At 36.5% G+C, this 26,566-nt stretch overlaps 2 protein-coding genes across 8 annotated transcripts in view; both read left to right on the top strand.

The window, feature by feature from the left end:
* Nucleotides 1-558: 558 nt before the first annotated feature.
* Nucleotides 559-9,438, top strand: LOC309509286 (uncharacterized protein). The gene is made up of 6 exons (XM_082183934.1): nt 559-989; nt 5,470-5,511; nt 5,779-6,096; nt 7,574-7,900; nt 8,418-8,667; nt 9,087-9,438. The coding sequence occupies exons 2-5, from the start codon at nt 5,487-5,489 to the stop codon at nt 8,663-8,665; spliced, it is 918 nt and encodes a 305-aa protein (XP_082040060.1). The 5' UTR covers nt 559-989; nt 5,470-5,486; the 3' UTR covers nt 8,666-8,667; nt 9,087-9,438.
* Nucleotides 9,439-15,326: 5,888 nt separating this feature from the next.
* prkag2a (protein kinase, AMP-activated, gamma 2 non-catalytic subunit a) overlaps nt 15,327-26,566 on the top strand; it is a 68,410-nt gene continuing 57,170 nt past the window's right edge. For 2 of the 7 annotated variants that reach the window (XR_014209988.1, XM_082184447.1), the window contains exons 1-2: nt 15,327-15,660; nt 24,226-24,297. Coding sequence is in view for 5 of the 7 variants with exons in the window: in XM_082184447.1 (XP_082040573.1) it covers nt 15,580-15,660; nt 24,226-24,297 (153 nt within the window). In the remaining 2 variants the exon portion in view is untranslated. Of the gene's footprint in view, nt 15,661-20,020; nt 20,277-23,060; nt 23,402-23,481; nt 23,885-24,225; nt 24,298-26,566 lie in introns of those variants that run through there. The other 5 variants (XR_014209989.1, XM_082184451.1, XM_082184452.1 and 2 more) reach the window with 5 other exon arrangements.

Raw genomic sequence — 26,566 nt, 5'->3', positions numbered from 1 at the left:
ATTAATTTTCTTTTAATTGAATAAAAAACAAACAAAAAAATAAATAAAAAAAAGGTCACACAGTAGTGGGGTCTTGGAGGCCCCCTAGAGGTCGGAGGCCCCCGGGCACCGGCCCAATCGGCCCGGTGGTAAATCCGGCCTTGAGTGCATTAAAAGTACCATTTCGGCAACAAGAACGTTTCTGAGCCAAATGAAGATAAAGATGTGTTCTGGTAACTGGCGTGTTTATTGAACCAATCAGATAAGAGTAAACCTAGAGTCAGCGAGAAGCTAATCTGATTGGCTACATGAAGAAGGTGGACCCTCCCTCCTCTTCGCGCTTGCAAAACTCAATGAGTGAGAGAACCGTGCCAAAACTGGAAGCGCAGGTAAAGGAAAGACGCAACTGTACAAATCGGGTTATTTCGGGAACTTTTTTTGCCTCATGTACACAACAAGTCATATAGACATTTGCAACAGTTTATTTTTTTACACAAAGTTTGATTTTACGCAATAAATCTGTTTTGCAGTTCCTAACTCTGTTGTTTTCGGTCGCAAATTGCTGTTCACATAAGCGCTTTTTGCCGTATTTGTGCGCAAAAACCGTGCCAAAAGTGTTAGCGCGGAAAAATGGAAGTCAGAAGAATACAGATCCTATTTATTTTGCGTTAGCATGAAGCTGCAGCTTCACAATACATGAATTACACTTACGAATAACAGTTAAATGCTGCAAATATTTTTTTTCTTACACTTGAAAGGCGATTTACACCTTTACAAATCTTCTCTTGCGCATGCAAATTTAATTTACGCTTGCAATTTTATGTACACTTTCACAAATCTTACCCTGCGCATGCAATTCATTATGGCATCATTTTACCTTCATACAATTGATAAAAATAAATAAATAAAATAAAACTTTATTTTGGGAAATGGGCAGCACAGCAATGGATTCTAAGAAAGATGAGAAGAAAAATTCTAGAAAAAGAAGATCGCTTCGGATACACATGCCTGTAAGTTAATATCTGACGATACTGATTTTCTTCTTCCACAGATTCAAAGCCAAAAGTTGTGGACGGACTGGAACATGATACAGACACATAGCCAGAGCCGGATTAACGCAAAGGCAAACTAGGCACGTGCAGGGCCGGTTCTAGACATTAGGAGGCCCTAGGCAAAATTCAAGTTGGAGGCCCCCCCACCCCCAATAAAAAAACACTTGAAACAAATATGATTCCTAACCTTTTTATTTATACAACATTTAATTTTAAAAGCAGTATATTTTTACTTACACAGTACATAAGTTTGGACACATTACTATTTTTAATGTTTTTGAAAGAAGTCTCTTATGCTCATCAAGCCTGGATTTATTTGATCAAAAATACAGAAAAATAATATAGTGAAATATTATAAAAATTTTAAATAATGGTTTTCTATTTTACTATACTTTATATTTCTGTGATGCAAAGCTGAATTTAGTGTCACGTGATCCTTCAGAAAACTTTCTAATATTCTGATTTATTATCAAATGTTAGAAATGGTGCTTAAAGGAGAAGTTCACTTTTAAAATGAAAATTCTGTCATCATATACTCACCCTCATGTTGTTTCAAACCTGTATGAATTTCTTTCTTCTGCTGAACACAAAGGAAGATATTTAGAAGAATGTCAGTAACCAGACAGTTTTTGGGTCCCATTGACTTCCATAGTAGGAAAAAAAATATACTATGGAAGTCAATGGGACCCAAAAACTGTCTGGTTACTGACATTCTTCTAAATATCTTCCTTTGTGTTCAGCAGAAGAAAGAAATTTATACAGGTTTGAAACAACATGAGGGTGAGTATATGATGACAGAATTTTCATTTTAAAAGTGAACTTCTCCTTTAATATTTATTTTATAACCTGTGATACTTTTTTCAGGATTTTTGATTATTAAAAAGTTGTTTTAAAAAAGTCTTCACTATCACTTTTTATATATTTAACACATCCTTGCTGAATATTCCAGTTTTTTTCTGTATTTTTGATCAAATAAATGCAGGCTTGTAGAGCATAATAATAAACTTCTTTCAAAAACATAAAAAATAGTAATGGGTCCAGACTTTTACCGGTACTGTATGTACATATTAATCAAACTTTATCTAAGGTAATCTCTTTTTTGTTTAATGAAGATGTTATTGTTGTTGTTGTTATTTTGCTGTTTTATTCAATTTATTCACAGTTCCAGAATCCCACTTCAGTAGATGAGCATAAGTGCTTTTATATTGCATTGCTACCTTAAATATGCTATACACAAATCAAGTGGAAGAGAAAGACACGATCGCTACTGAGCAGAAAAAAAATATATAAACTGATATTATTGGCGTAATGTCAGGGTATAATCTAATCATCAGCAGCATTTAGAAGATAGACCCATAGATATGAGATCCTTTATTTGAAACATTTAAAAAATGTGTAGTGTGTTGGCTTTTTAACTTAGAATACAGAGCTTGTCTTTTAATTTTGTAACTTTTTTACTAGTCAGCTCCCGACGCGATGTTATTCATTGTACGCGCAAATTCAAAGCGTCGCGTCTGGGCACGTTAATGACGCTCGCGCTCTTTTAAACTCGTAATAAAGCGGTGAATGATTTTTCCAGAAATTACGCTGATCTACAGTACAAGTTTATATTTAGAATACATTGCAATCACTCCAAAATAGATGACGACAACTCACACACCTGCATTATGAGCTGTGCTTCTTTGTGTGCTTATTAGGCTTTTGCCTCGCAGCACCTGATGGATGCATTCGTTACACATACTTTCAGAAGCCGGCACCCGCTTTGTAACGGACACATTAATTGGTTTAACTGCAGTAATGTAACAGTCTATGGTTAAGATAAACATCGTCACTATTTTTAGTTAATTAATAAATATTGAAATAAATTGTAGATAGGACATTTGTAAAAAATATATATATTTTTTTGTCCCTCTGTCTGGGCCCCATCCCGCCAATCGGGCCCTAGGCACGTGCCTAGTTTGCCTTTGCGTTAATCCGGCTCTGGGCACGTGCCTAGTTGTCGTCATCTATTTTGGAGTGATTGCAATGTATTCTAAATATAAACTTGTACTGTAGATCAGCGTAATTTCTGGAAAAATCATTCACCGCTTTATTACGAGTTTAAAAGAGCGCGAGCGTCATTAACGTGCCCAGACGCGACGCTTTGAATTTGCGCGTACAATGAATAACATCGCGTCGGGAGCTGACTAGTAAAAAAGTTACAAAATTAAAAGACAAGCTCTGTATTCTAAGTTAAAAAGCCAACACACTACACATTTTTTAAATGTTTCAAATAAAGGATCTCATATCTATGGGTCTATCTTCTAAATGCTGCTGATGATTAGATTATACCCTGACATTACGCCAATAATATCAGTTTATATATTTTTTTTCTGCTCAGTAGCGATCGTGTCTTTCTCTTCCACTTGATTTGTGTATAGCATATTTAAGGTAGCAATGCAATATAAAAGCACTTATGCTCATCTACTGAAGTGGGATTCTGGAACTGTGAATAAATTGAATAAAACAGCAAAATAACAACAACAACAATAACATCTTCATTAAACAAAAAAGAGATTACCTTAGATAAAGTTTGATTAATATGTACATACAGTACCGGTAAAAGTCTGGACCCATTACTATTTTTTATGTTTTTGAAAGAAGTTTATTATTATGCTCTACAAGCCTGCATTTATTTGATCAAAAATACAGAAAAAAACTGGAATATTCAGCAAGGATGTGTTAAATATATAAAAAGTGATAGTGAAGACTTTTTTAAAACAACTTTTTAATAATCAAAAATCCTGAAAAAAGTATCACAGGTTATAAAATAAATATTAAAGGAGAAGTTCACTTTTAAAATGAAAATTCTGTCATCATATACTCACCCTCATGTTGTTTCAAACCTGTATAAATTTCTTTCTTCTGCTGAACACAAAGGAAGATATTTAGAAGAATGTCAGTAACCAGACAGTTTTTGGGTCCCATTGACTTCCATAGTATATTTTTTTTCCTACTATGGAAGTCAATGGGACCCAAAAACTGTCTGGTTACTGACATTCTTCTAAATATCTTCCTTTGTGTTCAGCAGAAGAAAGAAATTCATACAGGTTTGAAACAACATGAGGGTGAGTATATGATGACAGAATTTTCATTTTAAAAGTGAACTTCTCCTTTAAGCACCATTTCTAACATTTGATAATAAATCAGAATATTAGAAAGTTTTCTGAAGGATCACGTGACACTAAATTCAGCTTTGCATCACAGAAATATAAAGTATAGTAAAATAGAAAACCATTATTTAAAATTTTTATAATATTTCACTATATTATTTTTCTGTATTTTTGATCAAATAAATCCAGGCTTGATGAGCATAAGAGACTTCTTTCAAAAACATTAAAAATAGTAATGTGTCCAAACTTATGTACTGTGTAAGTAAAAATATACTGCTTTTAAAATTAAATGTTGTATAAATAAAAAGGTTAGGAATCATATTTGTTTCAAGTGTTTTTTTATTGGGGGTGGGGGGGCCTCCAACTTGAATTTTGCCTAGGGCCTCCTAATGTCTAGAACCGGCCCTGCACATAGCTACACATTTAATTCACATTTTCTCTGCTCGCCATGGTTTCGCACTGACATTGTGAAATGAGCTTCAAATGGATTTGACTTTTCAGAAGCTATTTCAAAAAGGCAAGATAGTGCTTTTGTCTTGTGTTTACTGAATATATTCATATTTAAACAGTCACCACATGTTTAAAAATCAGCATGCAAATACTCCATCTTTTGTATTTATGTCCGGATAGTTTTATTTGTTTTGATGACATTTTCGCATGTACATCGGGGTGTTTTGCAAGTAATATCACGATTAAATGATTATAATACCATCGCTATGACCCGAGCTACAGGACGCAGGATTTGATGATCAGCTGACTGGAGGTCATGTGATTCCTCCCGAACGCTGCGATTGGTTGCGTAGTAAATTAATTTATGCCGAATTCAGATGTGCGTGCGATTATGATTCGAATTTTAGTTGCTATGAGCGACGCGTCAAATGATATTAATTCTGACAAAAATATACACTCAAACATCGCTATCTGTTGATTGAGACGAGGCAAATTCAGATTGACTTTTGCCGAGTATTTCTGTGCAGATCTTGCGATTTTGAAGCTATTCGGAGAATTCCTGAGAGAAAACCTGTTATATTCTAGAAGGAGCAGATCGGAGGATATATATTTTCCTTTTTTTCATATTCATATTATTTCTGAGGACGCTTTTATCTAACGTTAATTGTTATTATTTGGGAGTTAAACTAGGAGTTTGTAGTTTTATTTAATTTTGTGTTTAATTTGATTATTTTTGTTTTATTTATTTATTATTTGACTTTTTTTGGTAGTATTTCAGAGGAGGGTTGTATTGTATTATTGTTTTTGTATTGTATTTTGGATTGTTTCTATTGCAGGTTGGAGGAGGACGTTGATGGCTCACATGGGTGAAAGAGGAGGTGAGTGCTCTAGTTTTTCATTTGTTTATGGTTTGTTATGGTATGATGATGGACTAAATTAATGTGCAGAAACTTGTGCAAGGTAACGTTAACCCGATTTAATCCGCCAATTTTCCCAGCTAAGTGATCACATGTATTTGATTCCTTGCATGTGAAATAAACCTTTCAATTTGAGTAACAATTGTAACAATTTGTAATTGACCACTGACATTGATCATTGATTATTATCAAAACATAACTAACTATGTGATGTCTGAAATATTGCAGCTTCAGGCCACTCCAGATCCGGAGGAGCTGCTTCCACTCAGACGGATGATCTGGAGGTTTGTAGTTTCTGTTCTGGTGATTTTGTTTGTTTTGATGATGTCTCTGTGTTCACAGGTCAGGCTTCCGGGAAGAGGCAGAGCGGCAGCCAGCAGAGCCCAGATGGAGGGACGTACAGCGTCGAGTGGAGCTCCGACCGCCTCCAAGAGATGATGTGCCCTCCGCTGCCAGGTCAAGTTCCTGTGGAGCCAACAGTGACCTCGACTCGCCGAACAGCTCAGGGTGCCGTGGAGGCTTCTCCTGCGAACAAGAACTCAACAGGTGAGATTGAAATAAGGCTGGGGGGTGTAAAGTGTACGGATACAGATTTGGTGCATAAGACTGCTTCAAGCTTTTAACAGGTTAAGGTCTAGTCATATTTACCGTTGCTCAGCAAAATTTAGCTGAAATTTTCTTTCCGAAATGATTTCCAAAATATTTTAGTCGGACGTTTGTCTAACATATTAAATTGATTCGTTCAATAACTCACAATGTTCATTTATTGTTAATTTAACTGTTATATGTAAAATAAATATCACATTTGCAGTTGTGCACGGAAAACGGCACTCTTGCTGATGTGATATTGTAGGCAGCGCCGTCGCAGGTGGGGTGCGAGGCCCTGTGTGAACTTGAAATGCGAGGCCCTGCTCTTTGATGTGGATGCTCAATTGCGCATGAATAACAGTCACACGGACGTAGCTGTTCTAGTTCTATTGCACGCATAATCTCGCTGCAATACGTTTTTATCAAGTAGAATAATACAGCATAATCATGATTCATGCACATAGTCTCAGCTATGACTTTTTGCTATTTATTTCAAAGGGAAAAAAATCAACTGTGCAACGAGTCCTTTACATAAAGTCAGCTCGAGAATTTGTCCGAATACATACATAGATCCGCCTACTTAACTAACGTATATCTTAATGGTCCAGTGGTAGAACTTTCACCAAGCGTGTCAGAGGTTCTGGGTTCGAGTCCGCGCTCGTATATATTTTTATTTTATTTTTCTCGTATAACGTTAGTTTTAAAAATGTTTTTTTTATCAAAACCGATTATGTTCATCAGGTTGTATATCAAGCAGGGACACATTTGTGTGCATTATGTTAGAGTATCCGCAACGGATTGAAGCGCGCGTCCAAAGGAAGACAGTGCGGCGTGTGCGCAAGCCACACGAGAAAACACTGTATCCGCGCCACTGATCGCAGCTGCAAGGAGCACTTTGATCACTTGATAAAAAACACATATCAGCGCTAGATCGTCTCTTATTTAAAAAATAGTTAACTGGCCAGTTAACTGGAGATGTTTTATTTATTTGTAGAATTGTTACATTCGTGCAGCGAGATGTTTTAAAAAGTGAAAAAAAAACAAGAAAAAAAAACAGCAGGATTGCGAGGCCCCCTAGTGGCGCGAGGCCCTGTGCGGTTGCACAGTTCGCACAGTCTATGCGACGGCTCATTCAGGACGTTATCGTAACGTTTAGGGGACCATGTTTTATTTGGAAATGTGATGTTCCCAGAACGTCCCCACTTATGGTATGATGATGGACTAAATTAATGTGCAGAAACTTGTGCGAGGTAACGTTAACCCGATTTGATCCGCCAATTTTCCCAGCTAAGTGATCACATGTATTTGATTCCTTGCATGTGAAATAAACCTTTCAATTTGAGTAACAATTGTAACAATTTGTAATTGACCACTGACATTGATCATTGATTATTATCAAAACATAACTAATTATGTGATGTCTGAAATATTGCAGCTTCAGGCCACTCCAGATCCGGAGGAGCTGCTTCCACCCAGATGGATGATCTGGAGGTTTGTAGTTTCTGTTCTGATGATTTCGCTCCTCTGCCTTCTGAGTTTTCTGTCTCTGTGTTCACAGGTCAGGCTTACGGGGAGAGGCAGAGCGGCAGCCAGGAGAGCCCAGATGGAGGGACGTACAGCGTCGAGTGGAGCTCCGACCGCCTCCAAGAGATGATGTGCCCTCCGCTGCCAGGTCAAGTTCCTGTGGAGCCAACAGTGACCTCGACTCGCCGAACAGCTCAGGGTGCCGTGGAGGCTTCTCCTGCGAACAAGAACTCAACAGGTGAGATTGAAATAAGGCTGGGCGGTGTAAAGTGTACGGACACAGATTTCGTGCATAAGACTGCTTCAAGCTTTTAACAGGTTAAGGTCTAGTCATATTTACCGTTGCTCAGCAAAATTTAGCTGAAATTTTCTTTCCGAAATGATTTCCAAAATATTTTAGTCGGACGTTTGTCTAACATATTTTTCAGAACATTGACAGAACATTCAAAAGTAACCATCCCATAATGTTTGCAAAATTATAAAACAGAATGTTCCCTGAACATTTGTATAACCGAGAAAAAACATGTTTAAAAGGATGTTTACTGGATGTCAATGCTTAATATTGTGAAATAAGACTTTGGGGCATTTATGCAGGCATTAAGCAGAAGCAGGGCCGTCGTATAATATATTTGCATTACTTGATTTGTAACATTACAGATAATAATTGAACAGTAAATATAAGTGTCATTGTGTCACTGTTTAATTTGAGGTCAGAGATGTTTCTAATAGATGTCTTTTCAATTGTGTGATTTCAGAAAAACCTACAGAACGTCGGAAGAGGAAAGGAATTCGTTCTTTCCTCATGAGAGTGTGGAAGGCTATGAAACAACACTTCGGCTGCTGTTGTCACAGTAGTGCTGTGGATGTTGTGGAGCCTTTCGTCCCTCCAGCAGATCTGGACCCAGAGCCTGAGCCAGATCACCCAGCCGTCAAGTTGCTGACCTTGGTGGAGTTCTTTAGCTCAGAGTCACTCAACATGGAGGATCTTTCGGACAGGGAATAAAGGTAAGCCAAAGGGTCTCTTAGGTGATCATTTGAAAATAAATTCATCATCTTTCACTGGACTCTAATTTAGATGTTCTTTGTTTATCTGAGTCACAGCGCGCGTGTCGGGCTTTAAACGTCACTATAGTCATCATCAGCATGCAAATACTCCATCTTTTGTATTTATGTCCGGATAGTTTTATTTGTTTTGAATGATGACATTTTCGCATGTACATCGGGGTGTTTTGCAAGTACAAGTAGATTAATTGATGCCGACTTCAGATGTGCGTGCGATGATGATTTGAATTTTAGTTGATATAGCGACGCGATTATGAATTCGATTATGAGTAACTATTGTAACAATTTGTAATTGACCACTGACATTGATCATTGATTATTATCAAAACATAACTAACTATGTGATGTCTGAAATATTCCAGCCTCAGGCCACTCCAGATCCAGAGGAGCTGCTTCCACTCAGACGGATGATCTGGAGGTTTGTAGTTTCTGTTCTGATGATTTTAAAACTAGATTAAAGACGCATCTCTTTAGCTAAGCATTCACATAATACTTGCCTTTTATACTACAGTTGAATCAGATCGAATGCATTAATATTATGAACAGCAGCTATGCTAATTATTTCCCATCTACTTTTCTGTTGTTATCTCGGGACGTTAGTCCCGAGGTAAATAGAGTTCGTCAGCTCCAGTTTGTATCCAGCCTCTCATGGAAACTTCAGATGCCCCAACACCCGTGAAGAGACGACGCGACGCCCGTGAAGAGACGACTCGATGCCCGTGAAGAAATGACGCGACGCCCGTGAAGAGACGACGCGACGCCCGTGAAGAGACGACTCGATGCCCGTGAAGAGACGACGCGACGCCCGTGAAGAGACGACGCGACGCCCGTGAAGAGACGACTCGACGCCCGTGAAGAGACGACTCGACGCCCGTGAAGAGACGACTCGACGCCCGTGAAGAGACGACGCGACGCCGGCGATATGTTATGCCCTAAATAAATACCCGTGAAGAGACGACTCGACGCTGGCGATATGTTATGCCCTAAATAAATACATGATTAACTAACTGTATTTTTCTATGTACATTTCTGAAATGCACTTTCTGTGAAGCTGCTTTGAAACAATATGTATTGTGAAAAGCGCTATACAAATATCTTTTACTGGACTCTAATTTAGATGTCCTTTGTTTATCTGAGACATGGCTTCATGTATACTCCCCGTCAGCAGCATTAGAAGTGCCTGCTTTTAAACTGCATAAGAAAAATAGAGTTGGTTCTAAGGGGGGTGGAGTTATGATCTATGTGAAAACTGGTATCCAGTGTAATGAAATCGCTTGGTCAAATTGTATGGATTTGGAATGTATTGGCCTGAATCTTATTCTATCACCACAAATGTCCTTTGTATTAATTGTAATTTATAGTCCTCCCTCTTCAAATAGTAGTTTTTATGAAAATTTGAAACAATTACTTAAACAGTGTGATTGATTAATGAAATATGATTCTTATGGCATCCCAAAACATAAACTAGATGACTTCAGAAGTGAAGACTAAGACAGACTAATAGTCTCTAAAGTATTAGAGCACACTAAAGATTTTAGTTGCAAATTTAGTCATAAAAATAAAAAAAACATACTGTCCACTGGATAAATTCTGATATTTTAAAACTGATGAAAGAACGGATCTTGCTTTAAAAACGAATAAATCAAAGTTAAGTCATGATAGCCAACATTTTATGTTAAGGAACAAGGTGGTAAAGATACTCAGAAAAGCTAAGGCATAGGGATAATTGAACCAGCAAGAGTTCATTCCAAAATAATCTGGAACTAGTTGAATAAATGAAAAGGAGATTAAAAAGAAAGATAGGACACATCTTTCACATGGATACATATGTTTTTTTTTTAAGTTTTAAGTTATTTTACTTACTAAGCACTGTCAACATTAGTATCTTAATATTCAGATTTTAGTCATTCTTCTTTGTAATAATTGCTCTTAGTTATTTGCTTTCTCCTGTTGCTATTTTTCTTACCTCTTATGAAGCACTATATATGTTTAGACTGATTTTCGCATGGAATCATGTACTTGTTTTTTTTGTTTTTTTTTAGAATGTGATTTTTTTTTCTCTCTCTCTCTTTTGTGTGTGTGTGTATTAATATAATATCCTTTGTGTTTATTAATGTGCACTGTCCCTATGAACAAATAAACATGAGAGACTGCAAGACAGGAAAGAAGTCATCACAGCCATATTTGCTTTGTTTTAATAGTAGTATGATTTTACACAGCAAAATATGTAGATGTATAGATATAGTAGTTTTTTTCCTACCCTTTATTTGTACTTTAATATTTGTGTGTATATATATGTCATTGGTCTCTTACTTTGTATAAGCAGCTATGTCTTGTTAATACAAAAAAGGTACAGAAATCAAATAAAAACATTTAAAGTTAAGACGATCATCTTTATTTATACAGCACTTCATACAATATTGTTTCAAAGCAGCTTTACAGTGATAAACTAAAAGATAAGGATCAATAATGCAAACACACTTCAATTCTCTAAGATTCAGCTCTAAGACAGTAGTGTCATTATTCAGCTGGAGTCAGTTCATAGTTGATTCAGTTCAGTAATTGTGTAAAGTTCATCAATTATGTAATGAGTTCCATTCAGCTGTAAAGCAGCTCTGCAGAAAACAGTGCTGTCATCATTCAGCTCAATAAAAATCTTGACAAACATTATAAGTGGATCTTAGTTGGATTATAAAAAGTGTGACATGATCCCTTTAAATAAATTCTTTCAAAGAATAGAAAAATTAGGTTCATGACACAGCCCTCTCCATGGTTGTTAAATAAAATAAAAAAAAACAGTCAGTTATTATGCTAGCTTATGCACCGGGAGGGGGGGCATACTGTCACAGTTATGCTCTGCTTGAGTTTGGTTTATGTCATTGCTGTTTTCCTTCCTGCCTGAGTTCGTTATTAGTTTCTATGGTTAGTATTTGATTAGTCATTCTGTTCATTCTGTTCTGTGTCCTAATTAGTTCCCTTTGTTTGTTCCTTGTATTTAAGGCCTTGTGTTTCATTTGTGAATTGTCCGGTCTCGTTATACGGTTGTGTTTCCTCGCCTGCCTTTGTGTTAAGTTACCTGTGGATACCATTAAAGGCTGCTTTGAATCTGATTCTTCATCGTTGTGTGTCTTCCTGCAACCTATCATGACAATAACTAATCAAACCAATGATCAAACCAATACTTGAAGACACCAATAGCCTACTTAAGAAACCAATATACTTGAACAAAACAATGTGAATGTATACTTGGAAAAGAAAAATATATATATACTCAAACAAACCAATAAATACTTGAGCAAACCGATGTGTCTAAACGAATATTTAGTAGAACAAACAAATATATACTTGAACAAACCAATATGTACTTGAGGAAACCATTGCGTAGCCTACTCGAGGAAACTAATGTAGCCTATACTTGAACAAACTGTTGTATAAATGAACAAACCCATGTGTAGGCTTCTTGAACAAACTGATGTATCTAAACAGGGTTTCTGCACACTTTGTAAAGTCAGATTTAAGGCTTTTGAAGACATTTTTAAGACACGAAGAAATCAAAATTAATACCGTGCATTAGGGGTGTGCAATATTGACCAAATATGTCTCGATATTTTCAAAGTTTTGTTGATAATCATTAGATCATATTTTACGGATTGTGTTTTTGTGCTGGGTGCCATGGCTGGTTTAGGCCTGTTGTTGACAGCTGACTGAAGAAGATATTCATATTTTTTATATTCTATGCATTGGTCAGTTCACAACAGTGACAGAAATTATTATTTTTTATTAAGGGGTAATATTTGCCACTTTAAATTTATTTATTTCCAGGGGCATTTTCACCTATATATGGACATTTGTAGATGTATGCATCACCTTTTATGTCAAATTCTAACATTCAAATTAAATTTGATTAGAATAATAACATAATACCACTGTTAACAGTCAAATTAAATCATTAAATCAAAATCCATCTTTGCAGTGCAGAGGTGACACAGAAGCGGCATCAGATCTGGCATTCATATATTTACACTGCATCAGAGAATGTCTAATAGGAAGAGAATTGGCACTCTCTGCTTACTTCCGGTTTCTGGACTGGCTGCAGTAACATGTCTGTCCATGTGGGGGCGCTCGCAGGCGAGTGCAGAATGAATGGAGGTCTATGGCGAAAAACCCTCAAAATCCACTTTTCTCAGGATATAATTTTTTTGTCTAGTAATTTGAATGTTGTATTCGAAAGGAGATGCAAAGAAATTACACATTGCTGGGTGTTAGATTTTTTAGAGTCACTTATTTGGTTTAAAAAGTCTTTTAAAATGTCATAGCAGAATGCTAGCGTGTTATGGGCAACAACAACTCAAACTGTAAGAAATCGAAAAGAAATAAGTACTCGTTCATTCAACTTTCGACCTATAACCCATGTTGAACTTGCAAAACCTACAATAAAATCTGAGATTTCTCAACGGCAATCGGGTGAAAGAGACACATTTAGCCGTCTAGCCCCATAGACTCTCATTCAGTCTGCACTCGCCCGCGATCACCTCCAGTGGAATTCTAATGGAACTGCAACCAAGATCGATACAATGGGGCTAATAGGAAGTGCCAAGGCTCTCCGTAGACGGGCTCTGACTGCATTTACAATTGCATAAATAAAGCTATGAGATTGTTGTTGTTGTTTTTTATTCAATATTTAAATATGAACTAATTTCTCATTTTAACGTTCTAATTAAAGGGTACTTTGAATGTGAAACTAAAACTGCCAGTAGGTGGCGGCAAGTCACTGTCTTAATAAGTGAGCTGAGGGAGTCATTAATTCAACCGATTTGTTCAAACGATTCATTCAGGAAAGAAGTGATTGTTCGTTGAATCATTAAATTGATTCGTTCAATAACTCACAATGTTCATTTATTGTTAATTTAACTGTTATATAAAATAAATTTCACATTTGCAGTTGTGCACGGAAAACGGCACTCTTGCCCAGGGCCGTGCAGAGACCTCTGGAGGGGCAGGTGCTCAAAGTATAAAAGGGGGCACATGGAACAAGGCTTTAAATAGGGCTGTGCTCAAAATATCAATACAGCAATATATCAATATGGATGATTCTGTATCGATACGGCAGCAAATGCATTGATGCAGTTTTGAAAAAGAAACAGAACAGAAAAGACTAATTTTAAGTTTAAGAGTAAAAAAAAAACAATTTATGTGCACCTATTAATAACTCTGGGATTAGAAACTGAAGTATCTTAAGTTGTCCCAACCTGATGGATTTTTTCTTCTCTGTTAAACAGAATAATAAAGAACAGCTGTAATAGTAAACTGTGTAGGACAAAATCAACGTGGCCCATGTTTCGTTCAGTACAGTATAGTTTTATTTAATGCCATGTCAGCATCTGTGGCTATTTTCATGGCATAAACTGATTTACAAAAATACAAGAGTTACATTTATACAATGAAAATAAAAACAAAGCAAACAGAAAAAATACAGCAATTAATACTTTACAAGATTTTTTACATTAATGTGATACCTGTTCTGGTAAATGCTTACTAAAGTCCTTAAGTGAGTTTGCTGCCTTTGCTGTTGTTGTTGTTGTTACTGCTGCTGCTGCTGCTGATGATGATGATGATGATGATGATGATGATACTGCTGGAGTTGATCTGAGACTGTAGACATTAAAACAAACATATAGGAGATATATTAGCTGATTAAACCATTTTTATGTGACCATGACAAGATGTAAAGATTGCTGACAGTGTTTAGAACTGGCTCACTAGCTCACTGACCTGCTGTAAAGCTGCAGACTCTGCCCAGGCTGTTAGGGGAGATGTTCACAGAGGCTGCTGCACACAAAACATAAGATACTGGTAAGCCTTACCAGTGTTGTGATAATTTTTAAGGCACTCTACGTTTTTTTTTTTTTTATTAATACTGTAGAAATAATAACAATAGTTTAAAATATAAATAATAGTTTTTAGTCAAATAACATAAAAAGACCAGACCCTCTGAAACTTGTCTCTCTCAAACAGCAAGCTAACGTTACTTCTACAGCCTACACACAGCAATATAAACAACATCTCTGTCTGCATGCTCTCTTCACGTCGTTCTTGTAAAATAATAATAATAAGTAAACAAACATCAAAAGTACTTCGCTGAGAATGAAACACCACTTACCAGCAGCCGCAGAGTTGAAGATATCCTCTGGTAGTGCGCGTAGCCGCGCGAAATTAAAAAATGCGCGTGCAGCGTGAGGAATCGTCCCGGATGAGTTCGTAAGGTGAAAGGTCATCATGTGGGTCTTTTTATTTACGGCTAAATTATTATTCATTCATTTTACTAATAGTTAGATTGGGCAGGCATCCACAAAAGGGCCTTTAATTAAAAAAAAGGAGAGGAAATTTTGCCTTGACAAAAGGGCACTTTGGGCACCAAGGTGCAAAAGGGCAGGTGCTTCTCCCTACCTTTGAAATAAACCGATTTTCTTCTCACTGCAACATCCGCGCTTGTAACCGTAGTAACTAATGTGCATTGTAGCCCAGCCCCCTGCACACTACGTCATTTGACTGACAGGTAGATGCGGCGCAGTTTTCATCATGCTTGATAGTGAGAGTCGCGCGCACTGATTCTTTCACAGAGAACCGGAGAGAGCATCTTATCCTCGTCACCTTTTCTGATCTCTCACGTGCAAGTTTTTTTTTTCAACCAGGGTGCAAGTGTTTGTTTTCAGAAACGGAGAGAAATGAGCGCAGTATCATTTCGAACGAGAGATCGAAATTGTAATATTACTGATAATTAGCCTATTATTCTGTTGCCCTTATACAGGAGCAATTGATAAAAATAAATAAATAAAATAAAAATTATTTTGGGAAATGGGCAGCACAGCAATGGATTCTAAGAAAGATGAGAAGAAAAATTCTAGAAAAAGAAGATCGCTTCGGATACACATGCCTGTAAGTTAATATCTGACGATACTGATTTTCTTCTTCCACAGATTCAAAGGCAAAAGTTGTGGACGGACTGGAACATGATACAGACACATAGCTACAAATTTAATTCACATTTTCTCTGCTCGCAATGGTTTCGCACTGACATTGTGAAATGAGCTTCAAATGGATTTGACTTTTCAGAAGCTATTTCAAAAAGGCAAGATAGTGCTTTTGTCTTGTGTTTACTGAATATATTCATATTTAAACAGGCTGTTTGTCAAATCTGTCGTATGTCATATCCCACTAAAAAGGTATTGAGATTTTATTTACATTTATTAAATAATGTCCTATAATCATTTATTTATCCATTATTATTATTATTATTATTATTATTCATATATATATATGTATATATCATATAGATGTATATATCATCTGAAATCTGAATAAATAAGATTTCCATTGATGTGTGGTTTGTTAGGATAGGACAATATTTGGCTGAGATACAACTGTTTGAAAATCTGGAATCTGAGGGTGCAATAAAATGTAAATATTGAGAAAATCGCCTTTAAAAGTCCTCAGTGTTGCTGCATCCACTCACAAAAACAACTCTGATATATTTACGGAAGGAAATTTACAAAATATCTTCATGGAACATGATCTTTACTTAATATCCTAATGATTTTTGGCATAAAATAAAAATCGATAATTTTGACCCATACAATGTATTGTTGGCTATTGCCACAAATATACCCATGCGACTGGTTTTGTGATCCAGTGTCACATATATAGACAGTATTTTATTTGTCTGTTTTCATATTATTATTGTTATTAAGACAGATGCATGGCAGTCTCTGAGATGGCTAAACATATAACTTTCTGGTTCTCAGGATAATTAATGTCAGGCTATCTGTTTTTAAACAGCATACTCATTATATTCAAATCAAATCACCTATTCACATAAATAGCAATGAATATGTTTTGACCGGGTTGACCATATTTCAATTGGCCACACCTGACTCCAGTTAAACATGGAGTCATCAACTCTAATGGCTTAAAGAACCATAGATGACAATCAGTTAATGTGCGGTTTTCCTGAACAAATGGTGATGCACAAAGGCTTTTTATGAATTAATACTGATCAGTGCTGATTCTCTATAGAAACAGATGACAGATGTGAAATTTTACACTACGTCAGAGTTCCATCTTATTATTTAGCAAGTAAAATAATTGCATAGCACAAGAAAAGTGTAATTATTAGATTAAAAAGAAATCCCTGCACAATGATCAGTGTTTTGGTTCAGTCAGCTCAAGCTGTGATGAAAGCACAAGTCTGTTTGTTTCAGTGCTGGAGCCACTCAGTAATCACCTGCTAATTAGCTGTTTAGTGTCATTATCAGATCACTGTCATTACTGAGTAATCCTATGAATACATAAACAATATTTATCAGTAGGGAACACAGGTTCTGTTTTCGCTGCATAATTTGTTGCATCGTGGCATTTTTGGCAGTTTCCTGACATTGTAACAGGTATATGTGAAATATGTGCCATGGTTTCCTCTGCAGCCGTATTTTATTAAGTAAACAATCTTGAGCCATGTGATGTAGAGACGAACACTTTGAAAATGTTCCCTGAATGCTGATAAACTTCTTTATAAGGACTTTTTTTGACCAGATGGGCATGAATGCAGGTTTTAATGTTTTATGAATCTTGTATTGGAGGTTTAATATGAAAATCAGGGCTGAGACTGTTCTTATTATTACTCATAAAATGTCCAATTTCAACTCTGCAATATTGACATATGACATTTATGGTCATTCAAGTTTGAATTGGTGAACCATTAGGGTATATTTAACCACATTTACTGTTCTTAATAAATGTTGGTAAATAAATGACTGAACTAAAGGTCACAAAGCCTGCATTGTTACTACGTACACATACTTTTGGATGTAATCAACCCGGATGAACCCGCATGCACTTTTGTGTACATAAGAAATAGGTTCAGTGATTTCCCTACATTTTGAATTAACACAAAAACAGACACATATATCTTTTTGATTGCTGTTTATGTTTGCTTTTTCAGTGGCAGGTTGCTTAGCAATAGTGTAGTAAACTGAGATTCTTTCAATGTTGTACTAGGCTATGTGAAAAAAGAAGTGCGCTTAATGTTTTGAATGTGCAAATCTTATTTCAATTATGATAACTCTCTGAATAGTTTTAACATGTTATTGAATGTGCCGATGTATTTGGTCTTGGTGGACTAGATCTGCTACGCTGCTGCTTTTGATTAGCAATATGGACTTGCTACTGCTAATAGATACTAGTGATGATGTTCGATTCTTAAAATGGTTCGTTCTTTTGAGTTGTTTCACTGTTCTGAATCGAACTTTAGTTCCGTGTTGATGACGCAAGACTCACAGCCGAAGTAGCATGTCCGACTCAAAAAGAAAAAAAGTTAAGCAAAATAAGGAGTTTATAAGATTGAGCCTTAAAAGAATAAACCTTATAAGAAGGTTTATTCTTTCTATATTACATTAAGCATGTAGATCATATCTGCGTTTGTGCTGTAGGTGTGAAACGTTTAGGAATCTTATCCAAGATGTAGGCTAGACTACTCAATATTGGTCAGTCGTGTCCGACGCTTAAATGGTCCGCGAATGAAACTGTGACTACAAACACCATTAAAGGGATAGTTCACTTTGAAATAAATTTTTAGTATGTTTTAGCTTACCTCAAGGGCATCCAAGATGTAGGTGTCTTTTTTTCCGCAGTAGTTTCAATTTTGATATTTTTAGGTCAAACCGTTCTTGTCTGTCAGTCATATAATGCAGGTCTATGGTCACTGTCTCAAAGAGCATGCACAGAGTCCAAATTAAAACAATTCCCCGTCGTCCAAATTGTACGCAGACTGGTGCATAGATATATACACTAGATGTCGCCTTGTCTACGGCAGTTCATTGGAACGAATGTCTTTAAGGCGACATCTAGTGTATATATCTATGCACCAGTCTGCGCACACGTCAGATCAGATCACTCGGACATGGCTGTGTATAAGAGGTAAAAACGATATAAATACTGTTCGTTTTCTCACACAAAATGCTCGTTTCGTGTCTTAGGCCATCAATGTGTACTTACGATGGGGAATTGTTTAATTTGGACGACGGGGAATTGTTTTAATTTGGACTCTGTGCATGCTCTTTGAGACAGTGACCATAGACCTGCATTATATGACTGACAGACAAGAACGGTTTGACCTAAAAATATCAAAATTGAAACTACTGTGGAAAAAAAGACACCTACATCTTGGATGCCCTTGAGGTAAGCTAAAACATACCAAAAATGTATTTCAAAGTGAACTATCCCTTTAACTTAAGTGAATAAAAGGCAATAATCAGCAATGCTTTCACACAAATAACTTTTTATTTGAAGGTTTCCATATGCGTTGACACAAATGACTTTATTTGAATGTTTTGCATGAGTTGTTAGAAAAGACATGCATAGTGACATCATTGTGTGATGACGTAAAGAACCGATGAATCTGTATTTTGAACCGGTTCATTGAAACGAACTGTTCGAAAGAACCGGTTTGCACAAATTAATCCGACTTTACATCACTAATAGATGGCCTATGCAGAGATGCTGTGAGCTTGTAAAATATGCTGCTGCTGCATAAATAGACATACATAAATCCTGTAGCATATCTAGACAGGTGGAGGGTTTCAGAGGAACTCTGATAGCATGTTGCATGACAAGCAAACAATGAACCAGACTATTTAAATGTTAAGCAAGCAATCTCATTGGCTGCAGGATCAGCAGAGGCCAATCAGATTGTGCCCTGTGGTAATGATGCGATTGCTTGTAGATTGCATGTAAAAGACCTATAAGCCTGCGCCCTCTAGTGTTCATGAACTATATATACATATATACTGTATATATTTACAGATGACATTGAAGTATATTTTAGTCTACCATAAATGCTTGTCAATATATTCCACAGTACACTTTGTTTCAAAGACAATAGAAGTAATTATGAAATTTCTAATGAAATTTCATTTCTAATGAAATTTCCGGAAAAGTCAAGTCTCAAATATTGTACTTTAATCACAATCTGCTGTCAGTTTAAACTAACAGAAGAGGCATCACAAGCGCTTGCATTTTGAGCGTTTCTAGATTCACAAATGCTGTTAAAGTTTGTCATTTGTGACTCATGAAGTGAGATGCTGAATGATTGCCTTGGATTTGCCTGATGCATTTTTTATTTACAACATTTTAAAATGGTTTACAGACCCCCACCAGGCTGAAGCTCTCCCTTAGTCAATACCTGTGCTGTATTTTTCTCTGTTTATCCATACACAAACAGACTGAGTTGCAAGCCAGCCTGATTACCTTCCTGTATTTAAGTATATTTAGGTATAAACACACACATCGCCAGACCTGCCCCACTGACCTCCATGTTACTGAGGGGAGGTGCTGTATCATATCAGTGAGTTATGACTGTCCTTGCTCCTTGGAGTAACCCTGCATTCGTCTAATGGGATTTCCGAGTGCTTGCATCTCGATAGAAGACCGCTACAGCTGTAACTCTGTGAATCTGAGGGGGTGTTATTTATTTGATCACTCTCCAGTTCTTGTTTGCTGAGGTAATATTTTATCCTGATCTCTAGCATGCAAATATGGGCTTGTAATCTGGTATTGGGCTCCAAGGATATGGAGGCGGGGTGCCTTCGCCTTGAGCTCCCCGTCTACAGGACAGATGGCTTTTCTACTTTGGCTGTGGTCCTTCTTTCCTAAAAGGAAACTGACTCGTATCTATCTGTAAGAAGGACGATGTGCTTGCTTTTAGTGTTGATTAGTTTGTATTGGGAGATAAGGTATATGTCATGTGGCAATAAACAGTACATCTGGCCAACTACTTCAGAACATACTGTTGAAATCAAACAATTTTAATTGCTTTTAATCAGCAACATGTGGTGAAACATTTTCAAGGACGTTTATTTGAATTCTAACTCAAGGGTTTGATTATTCTTGGCTTTCACTCACATCAGCTGCAGAACTGCTGTCTCAGGCTTTGAAAGTCAATCCTGTTACCATGGATATGACTGACCCGTTGTGAGACGAGAATATTTGCATGTTGAGGAGAAACATGAGTCAATCCGTAATGGATGGTTTTAATGAGGGAGATGGGAGAAGGATGTTAAAAGTGGCTGTTTTGCCATTTAAAAAAAAAAAAAAAAAGAAGTAACGCATACAAAGTAGCACTTACACTGAGAAACATGAACGGTTCAAGGTGTCATTGGCTGAGGTTGACCTAAACTGTATGATTTACTTATTAGATTGATTAAATGCTTAATAATGATCAGTTATATTCAGCTCTGTTCCTATATTCAATGTAATTTGAACCATGAAATTGAATTGAAATCATTATTTATTATTAGGGATGCACAGAGATTACTTTTCAGATACACTGATAATTTTTCTCATGTTATGGTATCAACATTTAAAAATTATCAATATTATTCAGCTTTATTTAATGGTGTCTTTTGCATGAGGATATTTTTCATCTCAATGTGAAGCAGGTGTATTTGATATTACACTGATATATAAATATTACGATAAGCCGATAATTATTTTCATGTTTTGGCCAGAAATAAAATTCTATACTTTTTGTCTGAATAAATTAAAAAATAAAACACTAAAAACTGCATGTAAATGTTACATGTGAATTTAGGCATCAAAACATTATAATCCAGATTGTATTTAAGTGTTACTAAATTAGTAAATGATGTTTTGCCATTTCCACTTTTCTTTTTAGGTAATAAACCATAGAAAACACTATCACTAACACTAATGGCGCGTTTCCACCGAGCGGTACAGTACGGTACGGTACGGGTCGGTACGGTTCGGGTCTGTTAACCATGATCTGGCTAGCGTTTCCACTGCCAACAGTACCCTTACTTGATAGGCGTGGTGTTTCGATCGACGTCATTTTCGCGCGAAGAAGAACATAGTAAACTACAATGGATGACATATACAGCAGATCTTGTTCTTGCTCCTCGACATGTTTGTCACAAGAAGACAAGCGCCGACATTAGGCTTTTCTCAATATTAAGTACGCAAAGTTTGTACTTGCCATGTGCGACTCCTACATGCACATGGTACAGCGCGTTCTTAAAAGCGTCACTCAGCTCGCGATCTGCTACTCCGGTTATCTCTGTATGTACATTTTAAGCAACAATAAAACGAAATATGTTATAAAACACTACTCTGCCTCTTTTCGTTTTTATTTAAATAAATTAAACATTATAGGGACACAAATGTGGTTCCTGCGCAACGCATATTGATTATTCACTGCACGTTATACGTTATTCTATTTATAACAAAACGAAATTTAAAACACAACCCTAACGTTACCTCTTTTCGTTTAAATAATAAAAAAAATGACACATATTACAGGCAATATATGCATTTGTACAAATGTTGCAATAAACATCAGTGATAATCTTGTAATAAGAAAATGACAAGAAACCATATTTCTTTTTGTAAAATTTCAGTTTTATCAATAATAGCCAATATAAAAGTTTAAGTAAAAGGTACAAGAAGCTATACAATAAGAAATAAAGCAAACAATTCAGTCAAATGTCCAAATGCTGCGCTCCAGTCTAACATTACAACAGTAAAGTTAAATACAAATAGCCTATAATATGAAACTAAACTTAGCCCTCAGCCAAAACGATTGACAGGGAACGAATTATATATTCACGAGACCAAAGATCGCCTGTTAGGTCTGCACAAGACGAATTATATCTCATGTTTAACCACTACCGTCGGAGTCATCGGCGAACGTCAGAAGAACTAACTTAGCCGAGGAAAGGCTCATCCAGCCGGGAAACATGAGCGCCGAGCGCCGAGCGCCCGCTGATCGCATGGATCTCACAACCGGGGAAAAACAAATCATCTTTATAAATAAACCACAGATTTGAGCTTTAAACAACTACATTCTCGCCTGAAAAACTCTTAAAATTACATTTCGTGACACAGTAACAGTAGTATTATATTAAACTCTATATTATAAAATGGCGCTTCTTATGTTGTCATTCCCCTCGTAGCACGCGCAAGTGACGATTCTCTGTCAACCAATCAACGTCCTGCAGTGAGTCTAGCTCCACCTTTTAGTACCGTACCACTGTGCTAGGTACCCCAACGGAAGGGTACCCAAAAAGTGGTACGGTACGGTTCGGCTTTTTGGTACCATTCTCAACTTTTGGCAGTGGAAACGCAAATAAAAGGGTACCGACCCGACCCGTACCGTACCGTACCGCTCGGTGGAAACGCGCCATAACAGTATTGCTTTCAGTAAGTAAACGGATGTACTGTAAGAAAAGTGCATTATGAAACTTTCACTAGTGTGTGTGTGTGTGTGATTAGTTACAGAAAATTTGTAAGTCAGGCTAGCAAAGGGATTTTAAACTGGTACAAATCACACTAATACTCAAATATATGGAGTGACTGCTAAACAATTGCGTCTTCTGTGTGGCTACAGTACAATAGCGGCTTGTGTAATGAGGATGAAGGTAATGCACTTCAGTGACTCTGTGGTTTGTGCAAAGCCTCTGCTGTTGTTTGAAATGTCACTGCGTTGCATTTACAGAGAATTCTGAGAATTGAATAGGCTTTATGTTACTCCCAAAGTGAGTTTAGGTACTAGGTGCAAGATTCTACATTAGCAAACGGCAGCGAAATGGACGAAGAACTGAAGAACCTGTGTGTAAGTTTGCAAGCTGCTGTGCGCAATTTCTTCGTTTAGCTGTGCAAATATTGTTAATGTTGTTAGAGTTATTCTAGTTGTAGAAACTGACCACATTTATCTTATTTTAACCTTCATGCAGTTTGTTTTAAGATTCGTTCTTGTAGCTGGCCCTGGTAAAAATACTTGTTTCATAGAACAAACGCTTGTTGATCCCATTGGAGTTTCTTGGAAATCATTGTCCACTGCAGGGTTATACCTGATTTAATCTGTGCATTACAGGTTACACATATTGTCCATTCACATAGACCGGGAAAACAATTGCAGGGCGGTCACATGAGATCATGTTTCTTTAAATGACAGAGACTGTGTAGATGTTTTCCACCACTGCTGTCATTGCATGGCGGTGATGATGTGTTCGAAACGCTCAATGCTAATTGATGTTGGTTATAAAAGTCCGTGGATTTTTGAGGAGGAGGACAGTGGAGACGTTTTGGATCTGCTGTGAGTCCTTCTTCCAATTTGTTCTTGTATTTCTGGGTGGGCATGCAAGGTTTTGCACACAGGTTAGATGGATCACCCACAGAGTGTCCATCTGTCATATGTGATGTGCTTCTGGTAAACTGTCTAAACCGTTTATTCTCTTTCCTCTCGGCCTGTTATTTGTATAATTCCTTGTGCTTTTTGGGTACTGCAGAGCTTAACCTTTGATCTATTTAGTCGAAAGCCACTGTAGATCAGGGAATTGTTCATTATGTCTATTTTTATGGAGAGAATGAGAGGTGCCACTGTCATGAAAGCGATTTTTAAAGAGCTCAATCATTTTGTTTGTTTGTGCTCCGCAGGACTTGAGCTCCTTCGCCATGCCGTTCCTGGAAGGAGATGCGGAACATGTAAACAAGGACGGCGTGCTCAAGGTAACACAACCAAAACACGCACAAGGCTGAGCCAACAGTAAACACAGTTTTGAAATCAATCACTGTTGTGAAAAACTAATTAGTGTATGTTTTTAATGTGTGTGTGTGTGTGTGTGTGTGTTTATTGCTATTATAGCTAAATTATTGGTTTCGTCAGCGTTGGGGAAAGTTTCTTTTAAAATGATGCTTTACAATATTGCGTTACTCCCTTAAAAAGTAACTAATTACATTACTTAGTTACTTTTTATGAAAAGTAATGTTACGTTACGTTACGTTTGCGTTACTTTTTCTCACCTGGCTGTCTTCCAGGCATTGCGTAAGTTCTTTTTGCTAGTGTTTAATACAGTAATGCAGTCACCAAGACAGCCAATATAACAGTCACTATATGTTGTTGAGAAGAGAGATAATTTTATTTCAGTAGTTTAAAAAAACGTTTAAGCAAATTAATTAAACTAAAAAGTAACATGCATTAAAAAGTAAAAGTAACTCAATTAATGTTTACATTTATAAAGTAATGCGTTACTTTACTCGTTACATCAAAAAAGTAATCTGATTACATAATGCACATTATAATGCGTTACCCCTGACACTGAGTTCTCAATATTGTGTTATGATGATTTAAACAAGCAATAAATTATTCCAAAGTCATAATTATGCTATTTCCTTAGTCATCACTGTGACATCACTGATGCCTTGTGTATTCTGCCCCTCAAAGGCAAAATGCTACACATAAAATTTTGTTATGCCTGAAATCGCGTCTATAACAGGGAAGTTTGGCTCAACTGCTACACAAGTACAGTGTGAAAACTGATACCAAATCAAAGTTTGCATGTTTTGTCTCTTTGTAGATAATTATTAAAGTAAGCTGTGATGTGAATGGTCTGGTAATACAAAGTGGAGAGGTTGTTGAAATGCGATGAGATTAAAAATGCAGATTCATTCCATTTGTGTTGGCAGTCTGAAAGCTGCTGTATCCTCAATGTCCTCAATCTCTGCCGTCACTCTGATGGAATATGAGTCTGCTCTAAAAACCTGATTTGTAATTATGTCTACCATGGTACTTTTTGCCTGCACTGACCTCTCATTGGATTGACAATCCAGCAATGTACATGGAGAATTTACTGAATGCTTGTTGTGTATTTAATTGTGTAACAGCCACAATGAAAGTTTACAGGCCCCAGAAAATATTTGGATACCTCAATAGGGTTATGGACAAGATAGGACAAGAGACATTTATTTTAAAATCAGCACAACCATGCTTTTCAAGCTAATATTTCTGTTAAGTAAAGACACTTGACAAGTTTGAACAATATAAACACCCGTTCCAAAGTTTGGTGTCTTTAAGATCTTTTTATACTTTTGAAAGAAGTCTCTTATGCTCACCAAGGCTGAATTTATTTGATTAACAATACAGTAAAAAACGAAAATACTTTGAAATATTATTAAAATTTCAAATAACTGTTTCCCATTTTAATATATTTTAAAATGTAATTTATTTCTGTGATGCCAAAGCTGATTTTTCAGCATCATTACTCTAGTCTTCATTGTCACATGATCCTTCAGAAATCATTAATATTCTGATTTGGTGCTCAAGAAACATTTTGGTATTATCGATTTCGAAAATAGTTGTGCTGCTTAACATTTTTGTGGAAACTGTGATAGATTTTTGCAGATGCCATATAAATTGATATTTTGTTACATCATACAAAGACATTCAGAAATAAAGACTAGCTCACTGTCTGTAGCTAATGGGCCAGCTGCCAGCGCAAACCCTATTTTGACATTAAAAAACTATTGTATTAGACAAAAAACGAATGCATTTGTAATAGTTTCCCTTTCAGACGCAAAATTAATGGCAGGGTATTTAATGAATCATGCAAGTGATTCACTAAGGTTTGTACTAGTCAGTTTACTGGTATTTTCACCATTATTTAACGACCAAAAAAGCATGTATTAATCCAGACGCTAATTTGTGCTGCTTTTGGTAGATTTTGTTTGTCATTATGGAAATGATGTCGTCAGTAGATCACGCGCCGAACTTTCCACTCCCATCTGCGCTTTTTTTTGGAATTGCACTCTCATGCTATTTTGCCCTGTTTAGTAAATCTGGTCCTATGTGTGTAGCTTTCAAATCCAAATACTTTTCGGTGTCACTGTAATTGTGGTCATTAAGCTTAACTCATATTGGCGAGTAACTCAGGATCTGCCTTTTCAGTTACCTTTGTAAACATTCCAAAGAAATTCTGAGAAATCACCATATCTGACAATC

This window comes from Leuciscus leuciscus (genome assembly GCF_965113295.1).
Source record: "Leuciscus leuciscus genome assembly, chromosome: 11".
Classification (NCBI taxonomy): Eukaryota; Metazoa; Chordata; class Actinopteri; order Cypriniformes; family Leuciscidae; genus Leuciscus; species Leuciscus leuciscus.
Note: the sequence above shows the minus strand (reverse complement) of the source record. Positions and strands in the feature narration are given on the sequence as shown.